Here is an 18,286-nt window from a genome sequence, read left to right on the forward strand (position 1 = left end):
TTCTCAGTCTTTAATGTATAATATTAAATAGCTCGATAATTAAACTTTAAATTAAATTCTTACTAAGAAAGCGACTCTCTGAATATAACTTGGATAAAAATTCAGATTTTATCTTATTTCGCAGTCTCTAAAAATGTTCAATAATCGTATCTGACTGAGTTACTGACATTTTCTAAAAGCCACCAATATTGCGGCAGATGCAAGCAATTCGGCTGTGCCGAGTTTGAATGTTCCGATTTCGCCTTTGATGGAAGACCGAGGTAACCATATCGGCGAGTAAAATGTCCGGAGGAGGTCAAGGGTTATGAAAACCCGGGCAAATGATGTGCGAGAACATAAAGAGAGAGAGAGAGAGAGAGAGAGAGAGAGAGAGAGAGAGAGAGAGATTTGAATGGAGTTTGCGTAGTTTTGTTACTGGCGTATCCATAAACCACGAAAAGTCGTTGTAACGCTTGCGCGCATGTTTCTTCATTGCTTTGGCTATGCTTTTCCTAGATTTAACTAGATTTATGTGTGGCCTCGTTCTCTAGTGTTTCTTTCACCGCGAACGTTAAAAATATGCGCGATTTTGCGTGCGAGCTATAAAACATGACACAGAGAGTTTTTGTTTGCTGTATGATTAAATGAAGGCTTTCGGCTTCTATATAGTGAAAAAGGCGGTTAAATTGACGAGAAATCTTAGAACAGGAAGAGTGATCAGAACTTAATGAAAATTTATCAACTTCGGAACAGCATAATGCTGAATAAAACACTTTATGAATTTTCCGTGTAATTTCCTGTGTAAAGAAAATCCTTAGATGAATGGTAGTACGAAGACGTTTTTAGAAGATTTTTTAGAAGATAAAAATATTAGAATTATTGTGAAAATTACGTTAATGTTGAAAATCGATAATAAACATTTTACTTATTTTTTTTTATAATACTTATTTATGATATACATGAAGCTTAAAGTATAATTAATGAGTTATATTTTTATGCCGATGTAATCTTGATTGATGCATCTTTATTGTAATTTTTATTATGATAATCATCTATGTTATTAATGAATTTTAATTAATATATTTTAATAAGATAAATATCAAAGGATATATGTATGATATAAATTAAATATGTATATTGACATTTTTAATCATCTTCTGACTTTTGATTTTTAAAAATGATTTTAAATTTAAAATTTTATATTTTTAAATTGTTCATATTTTATATTTTGTCTTAATATTTTTGAATAGTAATCAATGTACGCTTCAAAAACATAGACATAAAATATAAGATTCACAAAGATATTATTAAGTATAAGACTCTAATAATTGAAAGTGTTTAATTAATAGATATGCATTTATCATAAATTATTAACTTGACAAAAATGATAGTTGAGAACTTATATTAATGCACGTTTCTACCAATGTAACTCTAATCTTGGTTCGACTTATTCTTTATCTTTTTCTAATTTTTAAAACCAGAAAAAAGATGAAAAGTTAATTGAGATTAAAATGAAACTACATTGGTATGAAACGGGCATAAGGAAAATGTTGGAGGATTATCTTTTCGCAAACCTTTACAGAGAAATTTGTAAAGCGAGCTACGTTTTCCATTTTTCCTGCATTTTCACTCGTTCGCACAAAAGTGAGACATTCTCGAGCCATTCGATAGGATAAAAATAGGGTAAACATGTGTGGCGATACTTATATGTAAGGTTGCGAGTTTATGCTGGATAGTTACTGCAGTTTAGCCTAATTTCGAAAATAGATCGGGAGCAATTCATACATTGGAGTACGATGGTCGGGGATTAGAGGCACGTTTGAATGCACGTTGCGTTGCAGTGAAATTCTACGGCTAACGTTACGTTATCATGATGCGTAGAGCCGAGATACGTGCTAAATCGACTCGTGGAGAAATAATCGTATTTCGTAAATCTAATTTCGTATTTTGCAATCCTTTTCTACGCACGAATCTAAACGCGCGTTATATATCGAGGATGCTTTAATAATTCATGTAATTTTTGCTATAAAGTAATAACTCGCGCTTTTACTCGGGCATCACGATTATCGATCGTCGAGAGATTAAAATAATAATCATATTGATGTACGCGACAATAATTAGCCACTTTATTACGGAACTATAGTAATGCGATTAAATCGAGATTAAATTGGGATAAAATTATTATACATTAATTTATGGTTATTATATATAGACTCTAATTTGCGATAGTGGTAGCGGCGGAATAACAAGCCATTAAACGAAATCGTGGGGTAAAGATTTATTTAGTCTTTTTATGAATTATTGAAATCAACCGTAATTAATTTTGCAGTTCTCCATCGAAAGTATTGGAATCGTTTTGCATACCTGCAATGACGCGGATAAAAAATCTCCATTCTAGCATGGGCCGTATATATGTGGTGAACGTACGAAACAAGTGGTTCACTTATGACCACGAGTAAATTAATTTCGCAATTCTCTCCTCGAGTTTCGTGTACGTGTGTGTGTGTGTGTGCGCGTGTGTGCGCGTGTGTGTGCGCGTGTGTGTGTGTGTGTGTGTCTTTTTCTTTTTTGAAACTTCGCCGTAGACATTTCGTCCACGCTTTCGCCGTTGAATGAATCGTTCGCCTCTCCACTTGAGGGAATTTGTTCGTATTTATGAGATGCTCGAGTTGGAAGTCACGTATTCGCGTAGTCGCATCGACGTCCTGTGGAGCGGCATTAAAAAAAAGGAGGAAATAGTAAAACAAGCCTGGTATTAACGATCCTTTTCTTCGTGGAGGATGCGTTTCAACCGTGCACGTTTACATCGTGCCTCTTATTAATTTCCACGATGCGCATAATCCACCCCGGAATTCTCTGCCTCATTCTTTATTTCCCCTCCTTTCTTTCTTGCCGCCCATCTTTCTTGTTTGCCGTCTTATCTATGCGTTTTATTCAGTCGCGAGAGATTTCCTTCAGTATGCAAATTCTTTAATTAATAAATTAGGAACTCGGTAAATTACGGATAATTGAATTTGTATAATAGTGAAGTTAAGTTACGCGGAAATACAGTTTTGAGGTAAATAATGTTTCTTGTATATCGAGAGCTATTTGCATTTTTTTCGATCGTTAACTTTATTTCCATTAATTTTATTTTTTGCTACTCGGCTGCATTTTTATTTTAAGTCTTCAATCATTGAAAATGTACTTATTTTATCTTCTATATATACGTATAATTTACTATGGACATTGAGAGTTATTCTACTGATTTTCTTGAATTATACGTGAAAAAAGTATATATGTGAGAAAAGATTGAAATAATGATGCGCTGATTACAGAAAACTGTCGCGTTGATGAAAAGCTTATGTATTCCGCGAATACGTTTCTGCAGTATCAGCTTATTTGACGGCCTCGGCCATCATCGAGAGTCGAGATTCGATGGTCCTTTTTAACGTGCGGTCGTTATTAACTCTCTAGATACCTACATACGGTGAAACGTCGAAATATCCGAATTTTTTTTTAGCCTGGCGCATGAGAAAGTTATTAAACTGTATTATTGATTTTCTATACTTTCCTACTTTGTGCCGATTGAAATGCGCGGAAAATGGAGATGCAAATGCGATCTAAAAAATGAATTGCAAACTCGATCGCGACGAGAATAATAAAATAATAATTGCTGATCATTGCGATACATATACGTGTTCGAGAAATATACGAAAATATTCAATTTATAATTGTATACAAATTATTATCTGTATTAATATTTATTTTTATTAATTTTAACATATTTTTTGCATTATAAAAGAAATAGTTACATACATATCCGAATTTGCTAAATCTTATCTCTCATTAAGAATATTGTTGCGGTTTATTTAATTAACACAAAGAATTAACATTTTCCAGTTTTCTGCAAATTTTCTTATTATAAATTTTATTTTAACTAATTTAGAGAACCTATAATTTGTAATAATTCAGTATTAATTCACAATAGAATTCTAATTTTAAATTTTATTTGCTGTATAATACAGAAAAAAGCGTTTAAAAAATTAAAAATACGTATATTGTGTTAAAATACACGCGATAGAATTTTATCCCTTAAAATCCAGCGCGAATTATAAATTGTTAAAGCGAACTTTTTATGCTTTTAATAATTTTTATCAATTGCACGTTGATATATTTTATTATACTATATATTTAACAGCAGCATTCTGATTTTAATTTCTCTCGATATTATTAGTTGTATTAACTGTATTTTGGTGTCTCTAGTTATGTATTTTCATGAGAATGAGAGAGAGAGAGAGAGAGAGAGAGAGAGAGAGAGAGATTTTTCTGTTATAATACGTTTTAAATGTACATATAATACGTATTTTCTTGTTACAATTGATGTCGCGATGTGATTTCATTATATATTTCCACTTGTTCAAAGGAATTTTCTACAAAACGTGAAAATTTTTCTCTTGTCTCGACTCCTACCCCCCCCTCTCCCCCGACAACCGCGTGACGGCGTCTCGCTCGCGCCGACTGCGCGTGCTGTTGACCGGTCGCCATGGCAACCTAGCGACGAGTCTACAGTGGCCCAAGGTGGATGGACTGCGGGCTGGCGCGCCTGAACAGACAGAGCAGAAGTCAGTGCACGCGCGGACGCGAAACCGGACGTGTAACGTTCGTCGCTCTCTATATCTCTCTCTCTCTCTTTTTCTCTTTGTCTCTCTCTCTCTCTCTCTCTCTCTCTCTCTCTCTCTCTCTTTATGTTTCTCTCTCTCTCTCTCTCTCTATCGTCGTGCTTTTTTCCATTCTTTTTTTTTTCTCTTTTCGCCGTGGCGATTTTCGAATCGCGTCGCGAATTACCTTCCATGCTCGAACGTACGTGTTGATGGTGTTTGTGTCTTGTATCCAGGCTATCCAGATTCCCGGAGAGGACGATCTTCCGAGGCCGAAGTCAGCCGTTGACAGTGACATTATGGAGTGATTCGATCGACTTCGTAGCAGGTGAGTCCGTTGTAAAAAAATAAAATAGAGAGAAAAAGGATAGAAAGGGTTGACACCGCGTCAGCCGGCTGCGCGTTACAGACAGGTTGACCGACATCCGCGACGGCCTGTCGAGAGACTCCGAATTTCACGCTGGAGACAGCGATACGCTTCCGTCTGTTTCGAGTGTCGCGGTAGTCACGGATCAGCGACACACGATTCTTTTGACGCGCGTGAATTTTATTCGCGTGAGTGCGCATACAGAATTAACGTTAACAGACATCATGATATCCGCTCCGACGTATCTCATTTTCGACGAGACGACTTTACGCGGATAAATTCATAATAATTGTCTAACGTCTTTGACCTTGGCAAGAAATAGACGCGTCGCTTTTCTAATTCGGGCTTGAGAAATGGAGTAATCGTCAAATCGGAGTGCATCGAGAGACTAGACAGGCGTCCGGAACTGCACTCTGTGATTCTGTCCAGATGCTCGAACATGCTTGTACGCATTGTTGTCCGTAACGAATACGAGGACGTCAAATCAAATAATCTTTTGACGGTGAATTATAATATACACTAGAATAATTTCGAGAAATCATGAAGTGGTGTGTAATATTAAGAAAAATATGATAAATTACATGAAGAATTAATCTTTTTGAAAGATGTCATTTTACAAATAAGGGAATATTAACAGTTGCAAACGAGCAATTTGTATGTATCGCTCCCTTACTTCAAAAGTTAAGCTTCGTAAATACCGTTACAATTACAATAATTATCCTTATTTAAACAAATATATAAATTTTAAATGAAATTGTTACGGAAATAATATATTTTGTTTTACAATTAGTCGAAGCATGAACATTCAAAATATATCCTTTACTTCAAAAGTGGCACAATTCAAAAAAACATTTTTGAGTTATTACTATAGATAAATTAAATAAACGTTAATTTTTAGTTGTATTAAAAATGAATTAACTTAACTTTATACAAAATCTTCAAAATCGTTATAATTAAAAAAGATGGTTAAAAGAAATTGTCATAACTTAACAAGGGTGATTTTTTAAGGGTTGTGAAACATACTCGACAAAAATAATATTTGATCACGTTAAAAAAATATTCTTTTTGTCATTATTTGATTAATCAATGGTAATTTTCTGTTGAATTGAAAAATGTTTTTTCTCTTTCTGGGAAACTTAATTTGTTTAATTATCGTTTTTTAAACAAGGCAGCTCTCTCTCTCTCTCTCTCTCTCTCTCTCTCTCTCTATATATATATATATATATATATCTCTATATAATTTTTGAAGTAATTTACACGTCTAAATAAATAGTTTATATAATTTATGATGCAACTAATATTTGTGTAAAAACGTTAACAGTCCTTCGAGAGTAGTTTTCTCTACGTCAAGTAGATATAGTCAAATAAAAGTCAGACATGCCGTATTAATTTATCGAACGCACCGTTTCCCAGAATTTTGAACATTTATTGCGTTGCATTTCTCACTGAAATTACTTTAACAAACATTTGTGGCGTAGTAGAAATTCTCCTACGTGTTAGGAAACTTTGTTGCTTGTGTTGCTGATTGCAGAATTGGTTTAATAACAATTGATGGAGTCTCGTCTAAATAATGACCTCGCATGTAGTACACAGTGTTTTATAAGTTTCGTAAACTGTATTTTGTGTGCGCAGAATAATGCGTTAAAAAATCATTTTTCGACGTATTTATTCGTATTTTAGTCGTATTTATTCTTCTACAGCGCTGTTTAATTTGCATTTTATTAATCGCCAATAAAATATCTCGTGACATTTGCAACTTATTAAGAGTTATGCGTAAATTGACGATGATTGCGAAAGGTCTTTAAATGAAACATTATTTATGCACTGAATAGTTTGTAAAATACACATGTCGGTGTTAATGTTGTTTTTGAAAAGCAGACCATAAAGTGAATTCGATAAATATCTACATGAAATTAAGAGAAAGAGTTGTAGAAAAAAACAATAGAAAAAAGATAATTTTTAAAATTTATAATTTTGGGTTTTTTTTCTTAAAACAAATTTTTTTCTGAATAGAAGTATTTATATATAATAATATTATTATATTTTTTGATCACATGATTATGCTTGATTATGCACGAAACTTCGTTACAGACGTGACATTTCATTACAACATAACGACGCATATTCTGTACATGATTTTATATGTGCGTAGAAGTACGCTTGTCTAAGTTATAATAAAGTCTCAAATGTGCTGAGTAACGAAGGAAGTCGGTTATAAAACTTATATATAAAACTTTGTTTTGAAAGAATACTTGCAGTTATTTATATGCTAATTTAAGTATTTATTTTATACTATATATTATAAATGTTAAAATAGACTTATAGAGTTTCGAGCAATTCTTTCTTAAATAAAGTGTAGTAATTATTAAACATAATGGGGCATCCAATCTTATCACGATAATCCAGGTTTTATCTTGAATGGAAAAAATTGTGATCAATGTGTCTGTGGTCTATGAATGGCTCATGATCTAATACCGTAGAAAAGATTCTAAAAATAAAAAGGAAGTGATCTCACCATAATTTAATTCAATTTGCAGTCAATATAAATGAGTAAATGAGGAAGTTATAGTGGTTGGAAAAATTTAACATGGTTTATAGGTCATACCTGTTTAATACATTAATAAAATGTTAATAAATTAACTTAAAAGACGTATAGTGGACTTAATTGATATTTTAGCGTTTTTGCATGACTTTTTTTTCAGAAAACCCACTATATGTTTTTAAATTAAAATTAACACTTTATTTTTAAACAGTGTAATATTGTCAGCATCATAAATATTAACAATATTATTAATCGTGTGGTTGATATTGATGAATTAATGTAGAATATTAACATTGAGTCGGATTTTTTCCATTCTCGAGCATTAGCATCCTTACAGCGATACTAACATTCGAGAATCAAGAAATTCGGATCATCGTTAATATTGACAATATTCGTTGGTACTGATAATATTATTGACTGTGAGGTCTGTAATGTACATAAAGCTGAGCTGAGATATTGTCAATAATACTGATAGTGTAAACTGATAAAAACACTGATACGAACTATTGGTTTTACTGATTTAATATTACTGATCACTGAAAGAAAAGATTGGGTGCTGCAGCAAATTAAATGGTAAATATGGCACAGTATTTTTAATTGGCTGCAGCAATCAATTTTTGGTTGCAACAGCCAATTTTTGCGTTAGCGTATCTGCAATGTTAGTATAGGATTTCGATAGGCTGACGCAATCAAAAATTGACTGCTCCGACCAATTAAAAATGTTATGCCATATTCAGCCAATCTTTTCTTTCAGTATATTATTTATCGTACAAAATTCCGCATTGCGATGACACACTCGGCAAGGTCGAAGATTATTTTCGATATAACGGGTTCGATTTCAAACCATGGCGCGGGAACTTCATCGCTTCGACCTGGTGCCGGACTTTCGCATAAACGAGGTGAACTATAGCTTAGAGCTTCGCGTTGCGAGCATACTCCAAAGTCCGAGTTTGCTTTGAGTTTTATCGAAGTTAAGAGACGAGGGAGAGACGTGCGACCGAATTCTTTTGATCGACGCGACCTCGATAAGTGTTTTTAATTCAAAGATTATTCTTCTTCTCAGATAGTATGATAAAATTATTTGTCATTAGTCGTTAGGTTGCTATCTGAATTGATACTTTAACTATCCATGTGTACCCAATTGTATACACACCTATGTGGATTCAGGCCGCATCAATTTTAATGTTGACACACATTTCTTTACTACTATCTTGTGTATAAATCGAGAACACTTTACATAGATTTTATATACATTTTAAATTGTGAAGAGACCTATCAGTTTTGCTGAAGATTTTATTTAAAAATATATTTTATTGATAAATATATTTTTAATATAAAAAAATTTACTTAAAATTATATTTTATGAAAAATAGTAATATGACGTCATGAGATTGATTACAAAAATCTCTACAAGACAGTCAAAGTGTTAATTAATTATTAGGATTGTATACTTATAGATAACGAGTGAAAATAAAAGAATTTTAAATAAATCGATTAAAGAATTTTGTATATCAGTTCATCATTCGTTAGAAATCGGTCTTAGATAGATAACTAATTAAAATTAAAAGAAAAAGGAATTAAAACAGAAACAAGTCAAATTTAAATTAATTTTAATTTGAATTGCAAAATCTGTTTGAGAGTGTTGGCTGCATGCGTTTTAAATAGAAAGGCAGAGTTTATGGAAGACTGTATATTCTTGAATCTTAAGTTTAGGAAGTGGCAAAAACTGCCGTTTCCTAATATCTCGTTTTCGCCAAGATGCTTCTGCTTTCTATTGCAGGTCATAAAGACCGAGGAAAGTGATACCGGTATTTGCATGTTTGCACATTTGTTGCACGATTCCGCTGTATGCATTCTCTCCACATAAGTCACGGAATTACGTGTAGTCCCGTGTAGTTGTGCAAGGTGCTTCCGTGATATTAATTTATGACTTCGCATCGCTTGATCTTAACTCGTAAGCACGCGCGTAGGATAACTAAGAGTCCCAGCGTTCCCATTATCTTTCGGCAACTGCAAAGAGCAGGAATTTAAATAATGTATTACGAAGCAAATAATTATTTCAAAACCAGAAACATTAGTAAGAGTGGTTATCAATAGACAGTAAAGAAAAATGGAATGGAAATTAATGAAAATTAAAAATACTAGAATATTAAAAAAAAGTATTAATTAAAATTTAAAATTTAATTTAAATTGATAACAACTGCAAACATTTTTAAAATTTCAAATGTATGTTGAAGTTTATTATTAATTTTATATATATGGTATATAGTTTAGGATATAATAAATGTAAAATATAAATTGTGCATTCCAACAACTGAATAAATATTAATATAAATATCCTGCGTTTCAAAGCTGAATTCATACTCCCAGATGGAATTTCCGAGAATTTAATTTTATGATGCAAAAAGAATTTATTTTCGAAAAAAACATTTAAATCTTCGTTTCAATGCCATCATTTCTTCGTCGATTATGTAAACTACGTTCGTGTATTGATTCGCGCAGCCACTCGGCCGCTTTTCGCGGCGACTACTTTGCTTAGATTAGTGAGACAAAAGGCTGATCTTCTTTCACATACGCACACACATACGCACGTGCACAATCACTGACAGAATCTAGGTAGGAGGAAAGCCAGTGCGCACTATTCTCGTTTTGCTCGAAGGTCAAAGGGAAGAAGCGTAACTGTTCTGCCTGTACTTCTTGACACCTTTTCCGCCCGCTTCCCCGCCCCGTACTCGATCTTTTTTCGCCTCTTGTTCTTGTTCTGATCGCGACAAGAGGGATAGAAAAAGATCCTCTCGGATGGCGCAAAAGCGCAATTTATCCGGAAAAACAACGGTATTATCGCGCCCGCCCTCGACATCGAGTCGGATTTGTCATTTGTACGATGATCGAAACGCTTCGCTGGATCGTCTGACCAATCGACTACGTTTTCACTCGCGGCTTACCGTGAAATCGACGATGGGCTTATCGATTTGACTGGGGATTTTTTTATGAGCAGAGAGAGAGAGAGAGGGGGGGGGAGACAAAGAGATAAAAAGAGCTCACTGACGAGCAAATATTTAAAGCTTGTTGTATTAGTTGACCTTCCTCGTATTCATGGCATTCAGCTATTCAAGTTTTGTGTGAACGACAATCTCTTTGTACTTGAATGTAAAACAATTGCATTGCGATGTGAAATTGTAACTATATTTGGCTATGGGAAATATTACTATTAATGTGGGAGAATATAATGTAAGAGTAGTGAAGCTAAAGTACCTGCGCTCTCTTGTTTCTCCGAAATAACGTTAATACACGGTTTTGGTAATGTTTGAGGAAAATATAGGAACTTAGATATACAGTTGCAATATACGTACATGCAATATATTTATCTATGTATATATATATCGTGATTGTACACCTAAATTATATATTTGCGATACATCACGAATCTGTATGGTATATCCATATGATATTATATATTATGAATACGAATTAATTCCTATTATAAATATATTATATTTGTGGTTAGGAATTTTACAATATTTGAATTATATTAGAGAAAGACACATCTCTCTTTAAACCAACTAAATAAAGAATTTAAAGATCTTAGTATTTCGAGATAATACATAGCTTTGTGAAACGAAGTATTCACGTGAAAATTCAATTATTCGTTCTATCAGCCTATTGCGATCGTCCTCCTTTATTTGTATCGATCTATACGTCATGATACTCGTGATTCGAAAGAAATATGATCGCAAATATTCTCTAACGGATTGTGTAACGAATTTAAAAGTATATCCGGTATATCGATGATTCGATGTGAGTTTCTAGCGTATTATTTGTAGTGGAACGGTAGAAAAGCTTTAAGCCCGATCTGGCGCCAGGCCAATTTTTCGCCGATGGTAACCCGTCCACGTTTCATGGAAAAAAAAAAGAAGGAAACGGAGGTCGTGAATAACTCCATTGATGTGTAATCAGTACGTGAAAATGTCCTACGGCGCTTTAATAAACCGATACGCATGAGTTGGTTAGGTCGGGAAAATTCGTTTCTCGGCCACTCTGATTTGAAAGCTTGATTTCAAGCTTTTAGCTTGTTGATAATATTATTCTGCGCGGATTCACTATGAGAGCGTTTTAAGCGTATGCAAATGGATTACGATGATCACGGGTATTTTTCGAGATCATGCCATTTTACCAGCGGTAAAATTTGTATATCTGTAATGGAGGTTGAAAATATCCCGTCTGGATATTTAACGAACAGATTAAGTAGTGGCAAATTATTTAACGAATAGTTATTGTTTTGTATTCTCTTGTATTTAATTCATTTGCGTTAACATTCTTATTGACTAGAGAGATCTTTGCGTATCAATCGTAATTTTTCATCTATTTTTGAAATTCTGAGAAATCATTTAGAACCTGGCATTTATGGTTCACTGGATCGGTTTTGTCCTTACTGGGTTCATTATTATGCTTACAACACGCTGCAATCGGACGTATAATAAATCAGATAATTCAAGTATTTCAAAGAATTTAGACTGCCTGTTTTTGATCGATCCATCTGCAACTCCAATATATCATTCACAGTTTTGTGTTCTCGTTGGATTCACTCGAGATCTACACAAAATACTCAACAGTTATTAATAGAATTCGAGAAAGATGAGAAATCAGTGGATTAATTTCTTTATTTCTTAAGAATGTATTATGTGGTTTTAAGAAAATAAAAAAATTACGAAAAAAAATTATAGATTTTTTAATATTACACTTTTGAAAGTAATATAAAAGGTCTGGTTGCAATTTAGAATGTTAGATTTGAATTAAATGTTATTTCAAGATGTAGACATTTAAAAAAATAATTAAGATGAAATGAGAAAATTTAGAGAAAGAGAGAGAGAGAGAGAGAGAGAGAGAGAGAGAGAGAGAGAGAGAGAAATTATACATCTAATATATCTTTAATTATAAACAAATTTGATATATGGAAATTTTATATTATTATTTTATATTATAAAGTAACATTTTAAATATCCTGTATTATATATTAGTGAAAAAACTATCTTATTCTATTAATTTTTAAAATTACTTTTTTAATATTCAGATATTATATAGGAGTTAATACAACTATTATATCGTAATTTATAAGTTAATTTTTATTTATATAATTTTATAATACTATTCGTCAATTTAATGATATTGATCAATTTTAGCTCGTGTTGAAAACTTTGCGATGGAAAAAAAGAAAGACGCTTACAGAATTATAAGTCCTTATCTTCTGCGACGAGTCGCGATCCTGACTTGCCTTTCTCAACAATTAGTCGTCAGTACTGCAGAGGTTTCATAAGAATCCCCTTAAGACAGAGGGATTTCGCGGTACGTAACCACGAAGGACTGGCTTAATCCTGGGAAACATAATTAAAGTACCTTCAAGTTTTCCATTTCACATTAATTCCGGCTTTTATCAGCCGCTTTCCCGTCTTCGCTCGACGCAAAATACGTTTTAAGTATCTCGGAAGCAGTTTTTTTCTTGATAGTTTCATACGACAACTTTATCGCTAATAAACGGGCGAATATTGCGTAAATTTTTGCAATTTGTCGATAGAGGAAATTAATTTTTTGATATATTTTATTTATTTTTATATGACGTTTACTCGATTATTCATCCTGTAGGAAAGACTTATTTAGACATTCCTTCGTTAGTATTTTTTCATAGTTCAAATGGGGTTGCTTTTAGATCTGTAGGTCTGTTCGAGCTGAGCTAATTCAAATGGTAATTTTATAGTACAGTCTAGTGGAATGGTAATTTGAATACTAATTTTGTTGTCTAGATTATACTAGGGTAGAACACTAATTTGAAGTATGCATATGCGTTGAGTAAATTTGCAGCTCGACACGCCCGTCCGCGCAGATGTTGCCAAATGACGATATGTATAAACTAAACTTGTAGTGCGCTGGAAGTAGTCTGTGTTGGTTAAATGACATTAAGGACTACCAGCTAGTGGTCTATCATCTGGTCCAACGTTACTTACAGCTGTCATTAGCAGCTATCTTTATTACGATATCAAAAGACTTGCAATAGATAATGCACAGCTGTTACGTAACTAAAGTATGAGGAAAAATTATAAAATTTGAATTTTTTAATAATAATTCTTGTACTAAATTATTCTAATTTATTTACTTTTATTATACATACAAAACTGTTTATCTTTCTAGAATTAATACGAAGTGAGTTAAAACGTTATATTAAGATTTTTTAATTTCTTGTTTAATTATTATCAATGTCTTTCTTTAGTTTCTTTATTTTTTTGATGAATTTATCTATAAAATATTTTTTTAATCTCTTAATTTCTTTTCTTTAAGGCTGCCAAATTATTTACGCTAATATATTTAATCTTTACAAAGAATGATAATAATTAATGTACCATGTGTCTAAAAAAACGACATCTGATGATATATTTAAATGTAAGTTATTTCGTCAACAAATCGTGTTCAAAGTAAATCATATTTCTTAATCTAATCCGTAATACTAGTATCTATATATACGATCGCTCCACATTATCCCTCACGGAGGTGGAGGATCTTCGAGATTCCGCGTTGCCCTCGCCAAGGGCCATAGATACTCCGGGTAAAAGGTGCAGAGATAAAAAGGGGATTAAGACATGGCGGTTGTACTGCTAGCCATCCTCTGTCTCCTCCTTTTTCTACACTCCTTTCCCCTGTCCTCTGTCCTCTCCTCGTTCTTCCGTGTAATTGTAAACTTACACTCGCGCGCACCATAAATTTCTCTCGTCTTAGCTTACTTTTAAAATTTAGTATTCACGCGAACCGCCTATTCCCCGAGCTGCCCTCTGCTCATTGTGCACTAGCAGAAAAGTCTAAAAAAGTTCGAGCAATTCCGCGCTGCCCCATGCCACGGCCTCCGCTGCCACCGTACCTGGTGTATTGATAAGAAAAAAACGCACTCCACCCGGTCTATTGTCTTGTGCACTTTTTATTGCGTCGTACCGCTTTTAACGTTTCCATTCACCGTTTCTACACCGTTCGGTATAAAGGCAATTTTGCAATGCCGCCCGACATGTGATTTTCATTACTTTCATTTACCCCGCGTTTAATAAAAAAAAATCGTAATTTACTTAAAATTGCTTTATATTTTTTAGTAATAAATAACGATCGATCGATAAAGTGAACAATATATAAATGAAGGAAGAAAGACTTTATTCGGTCAAAGCGGATTTTAGTGTGTGTGTCTAATATTATAATATTTTTTATACTCACACAAAACTTTTTATACACATAAAACTACGCATCGATTGTTTGTTGGTTTTGAAACACAGTCGTGAACTGAAATGGAATATGAAATACAATTGGAATATGAAATACAAATTAAATTAAAAAGCAATTTAATAGTAATGATGTAATGAGCATCAAATCACTGAAGAATTTATTGCGAAAAATATCACCTGAGGATTCGAATCTGAATTTACATTCCGCTATTTAATTTATAATATTATATATTTCAGTTTAGGACTGTGTTTCAAAACGACATTAATCGGCATGTAGTTTGCATTAACCCGAAATTTTAAAATTCGCGCAAAAGGTATTATTAAGCAAGAATCGCTTTGATCAAATAAAGCTTTTATTACTTATTTGTATTATTTACATATTTTTCAGTAGTTTAATTAGAAATCCTTTTTCTTTTTTTATTTTTACTTTTTTTCTTTGATTTTATTAAACTTTTTGAATACAATATCGTTACTGTTTATTATCTGTTAATTGTTGTTACATTATTATTTTTAGTCAATTGCAATGTAAATAATTGTAAATTAAAAGAACAGTTTTTCAAACCTAAAAGAAATTACAGTTGTTTTCTTCATGATTGAATCACAAAGCCACATTTTTACGATCTTTTATAGAGTATGAAATTCGTAAATTTTTTTCTCTTTCTTTTTTCTTTGATATTTTTTATATCAAACGCAATATTGTAAATTGCAGTGAGTGTAAAAATTTATATTATTAGTAGAAATAAATAAGTAATATTAATTCAGATGTGTGAATTTACTGTAAAAACCTATAAAAGATAGAAGAACTATTCATATACATATATTAATCAAATTCAAGAAAACATTAATATGTATCTAGAATATATCTAAAAATCATTTAATTCGACGTCTTACAAGGGATTTAAATAAGTAATCAAAAATTTCAAGGATTAAGAATGTTTTTTTATAAGAAAGAATGTAACCCCTCGCACAGAACATGAAGGAATCCGAAGACAACTTTCACCTTTCGCCTTCTTTTTCATACTTTCTTTTTTCACCTACTATATGTATACGAAACAAGATTACCATGGCAAACATAATTTTTCCTTATTGCTCTTTCTTTTTACGTATTTTCTTTTTCGTACTCTTCTTTCTTTTTCATGGATCTTGCTTTTTGGAAAATTCAGTCTGTCTTATTCTTTCTGGCAAGACCTGTTTGAAGAAACGAGTCATATTCTCCCTCGTATAGAAACCTTCGCGCATTTCCTATTCGCTGAGAAAATGAGATCATGCTGAATGACGGGGATAGCATAATCTTCAAGGGTCCGCCTGTTTTTATAGAAGCTCGAGAAAATAGCGTGGGGAAAATATGTTTTTCTTTAACGATAAATTTTTGCATACTCGCGAACCATTTGTGGTTGGTTCGCAAAAATTGTGTTACCGTTTATGTATTTCAATCTTCTTCCTTCGTGATCTGCATAATCTGCGATATTCTCGAAAGTATTTCGATTGTACTTAATTATAAATATCATTTTATGTGCCAATTATGAAGCGTAAATCTTATAATAAAATAGATTCCAATTTATTTTATTACAAGATTGTTAATAAAGATTTATTAAAACTAATAAAATTTATTATATATTGTATTAGTTAATTTTTGAGTACACACATATATTTTTAGGTTTTACGTAAAATAGATTTTAAGTATTTAATTTTTTAATTATGTAATTTTCCCATGATTTCAATTTTCCCGCAATTTGAAGCTGTGGAAAAGCTGTTAAGGTTTTATTGTATAAAAAACAAGATATATTGTTACAAATAAATTCATTACAATGGCACTTTATTCGCTTTGTCAAATAATTTATCTTAATCTGATTTACGTGACGTAAATACAAGACAACGATAAATACGAGGACTATAGCAGCATTATACTACCGCGTGATCCAGCGCATAAATAAAGATTTATTCATAAATAAGACGCGATGTAGTTTGCCACGAGCAAACTTTGTTCGCGGGACACAATATAAACTTTGTTGGTGAGCTTCGGCCGCCAGTCCACGACAAGCTTCTCCGTCGCTTTTTGATATTGTGATGGCAAAGGAACCAGATGAAATCGCCACGGAATAAATGTAAAGCGTAACTTTGAACTTTCGACCAATGGACGTAGGATGTCATCTTTCGTATGAAGCTACAGGAAAGGCCCGGTTGCTCTCGTATAGATTTCCACGATGGAGAATTTCCCCCGAGGACAGGCGCGTAAATATCGAAGGTATGAAAAATGCACCGGACGATAGAAAAAAAGTTCATGCCATAAATAAAGATTTGCTTATCTCATAAATAACACGGACGACCGCAGCGATAAAAAGTCGAAGACTCCTCAAGCTACGATGTAAAGTTCGGGGGTTACCTTAAATATCCTGCCAGCAACAAGCCATATTTTTCTACTGCGAATACGACCTCAAATACTCTCGAATTTTCGTTCGAATAAATAGTAGATCTCATTTTAAAATGTCTACTAGGTAGGTATAGATATCGTTAATCATCGCTAAATTTGTTCTAAAATGGAATAATTTTTGGATAACAAAATTTATCTCAATTTAGTTAGTTTTTTGCAGTTAGAATTTCTTGATTCGATGTGTATCCAGATCTTATTTATATTCTGCTCATTTATATGATCGTTACAATATGTATATAACTGAGAAATACTGAGAAAAGCTGATAAATATAGCTGAGAAAAATAGAAAAATGTTACATTGTTTTAAGATTGTAACGAATATATAAGATTCTTTTGGTAGATAATCAGTTTCTCTTCCATGGACAAAAATGTATACTTTTCGTAATAAAGGAGATAAACCTTTTCTCAATCGTAGATATAAATAAATATGCATCGGTGGATAATACAGAGACTGTCTCGTGCAACATTATCCTCTTTGTGAACTCTATAGGTTTGTCGTAAATTCTGTTTGCATAAATGGAACGCTCCATTTAGAACTTCGACGAGCTTAGATAGGCCGGTAGAATGTTACTTCCGGATGGAATTTTCCAACTACTCGCCGTCACCCCGTGCTTCTTGCAACGTGGCGGCAGATTCTCTCTACAGTGAGAAATACCACCTCAAGAAGATTCCTCTGGAAGTGGCAAAGGGGACGATCTCACCTAACTTAGCTACCGTGCGGCCGTATCATAGCAATAAACATTCTGTAGCTCGCGAGGATGCGAAGAAACGCGGAGAAACGCAATTGCTCTTCAGTACTTTTTATTTATTTCGATGCTCGTCTCTTTCCTCCTTTTGCGAACGGTGGTTAACCGTTCAAGATTCTGAGTAACTCTTCGTTATCATATACAATATAATGAAAATTATCACAGTCAAAACGAAGCTTTTTTGGAAATTATATCAACTTTTTGTTCTACTTCTTTGTAGCTAAAACTCTTAAAAAGATCCATTATGTTAATGATACCTATTAAATTAAATTAATAGTATTTTTTAGATTTTAAATCTATATTAATTTTTTATTGATTTATTAAGTAA

At 32.8% G+C, this 18,286-nt stretch overlaps 1 protein-coding gene across 1 annotated transcript in view; it reads left to right on the plus strand.

The window, feature by feature from the left end:
* Positions 1-4,552: 4,552 nt before the first annotated feature.
* Positions 4,553-18,286, plus strand: part of rho-6 (serine protease rhomboid 6) — a 123,308-nt gene continuing 109,574 nt past the window's right edge. The window contains 2 exon segments of the mRNA XM_087404761.1: positions 4,553-4,863; positions 4,865-4,947. Of these exon segments, the coding sequence (XP_087260887.1) occupies positions 4,832-4,863; positions 4,865-4,947 (115 nt within the window). The 5' untranslated portion in view covers positions 4,553-4,831.

The sequence above is a fragment of the Acromyrmex echinatior genome, chromosome 3, assembly GCF_024713525.1.
Source record: "Acromyrmex echinatior isolate Ae372 chromosome 3, ASM2471352v2, whole genome shotgun sequence".
Classification (NCBI taxonomy): Eukaryota; Metazoa; Arthropoda; class Insecta; order Hymenoptera; family Formicidae; genus Acromyrmex; species Acromyrmex echinatior.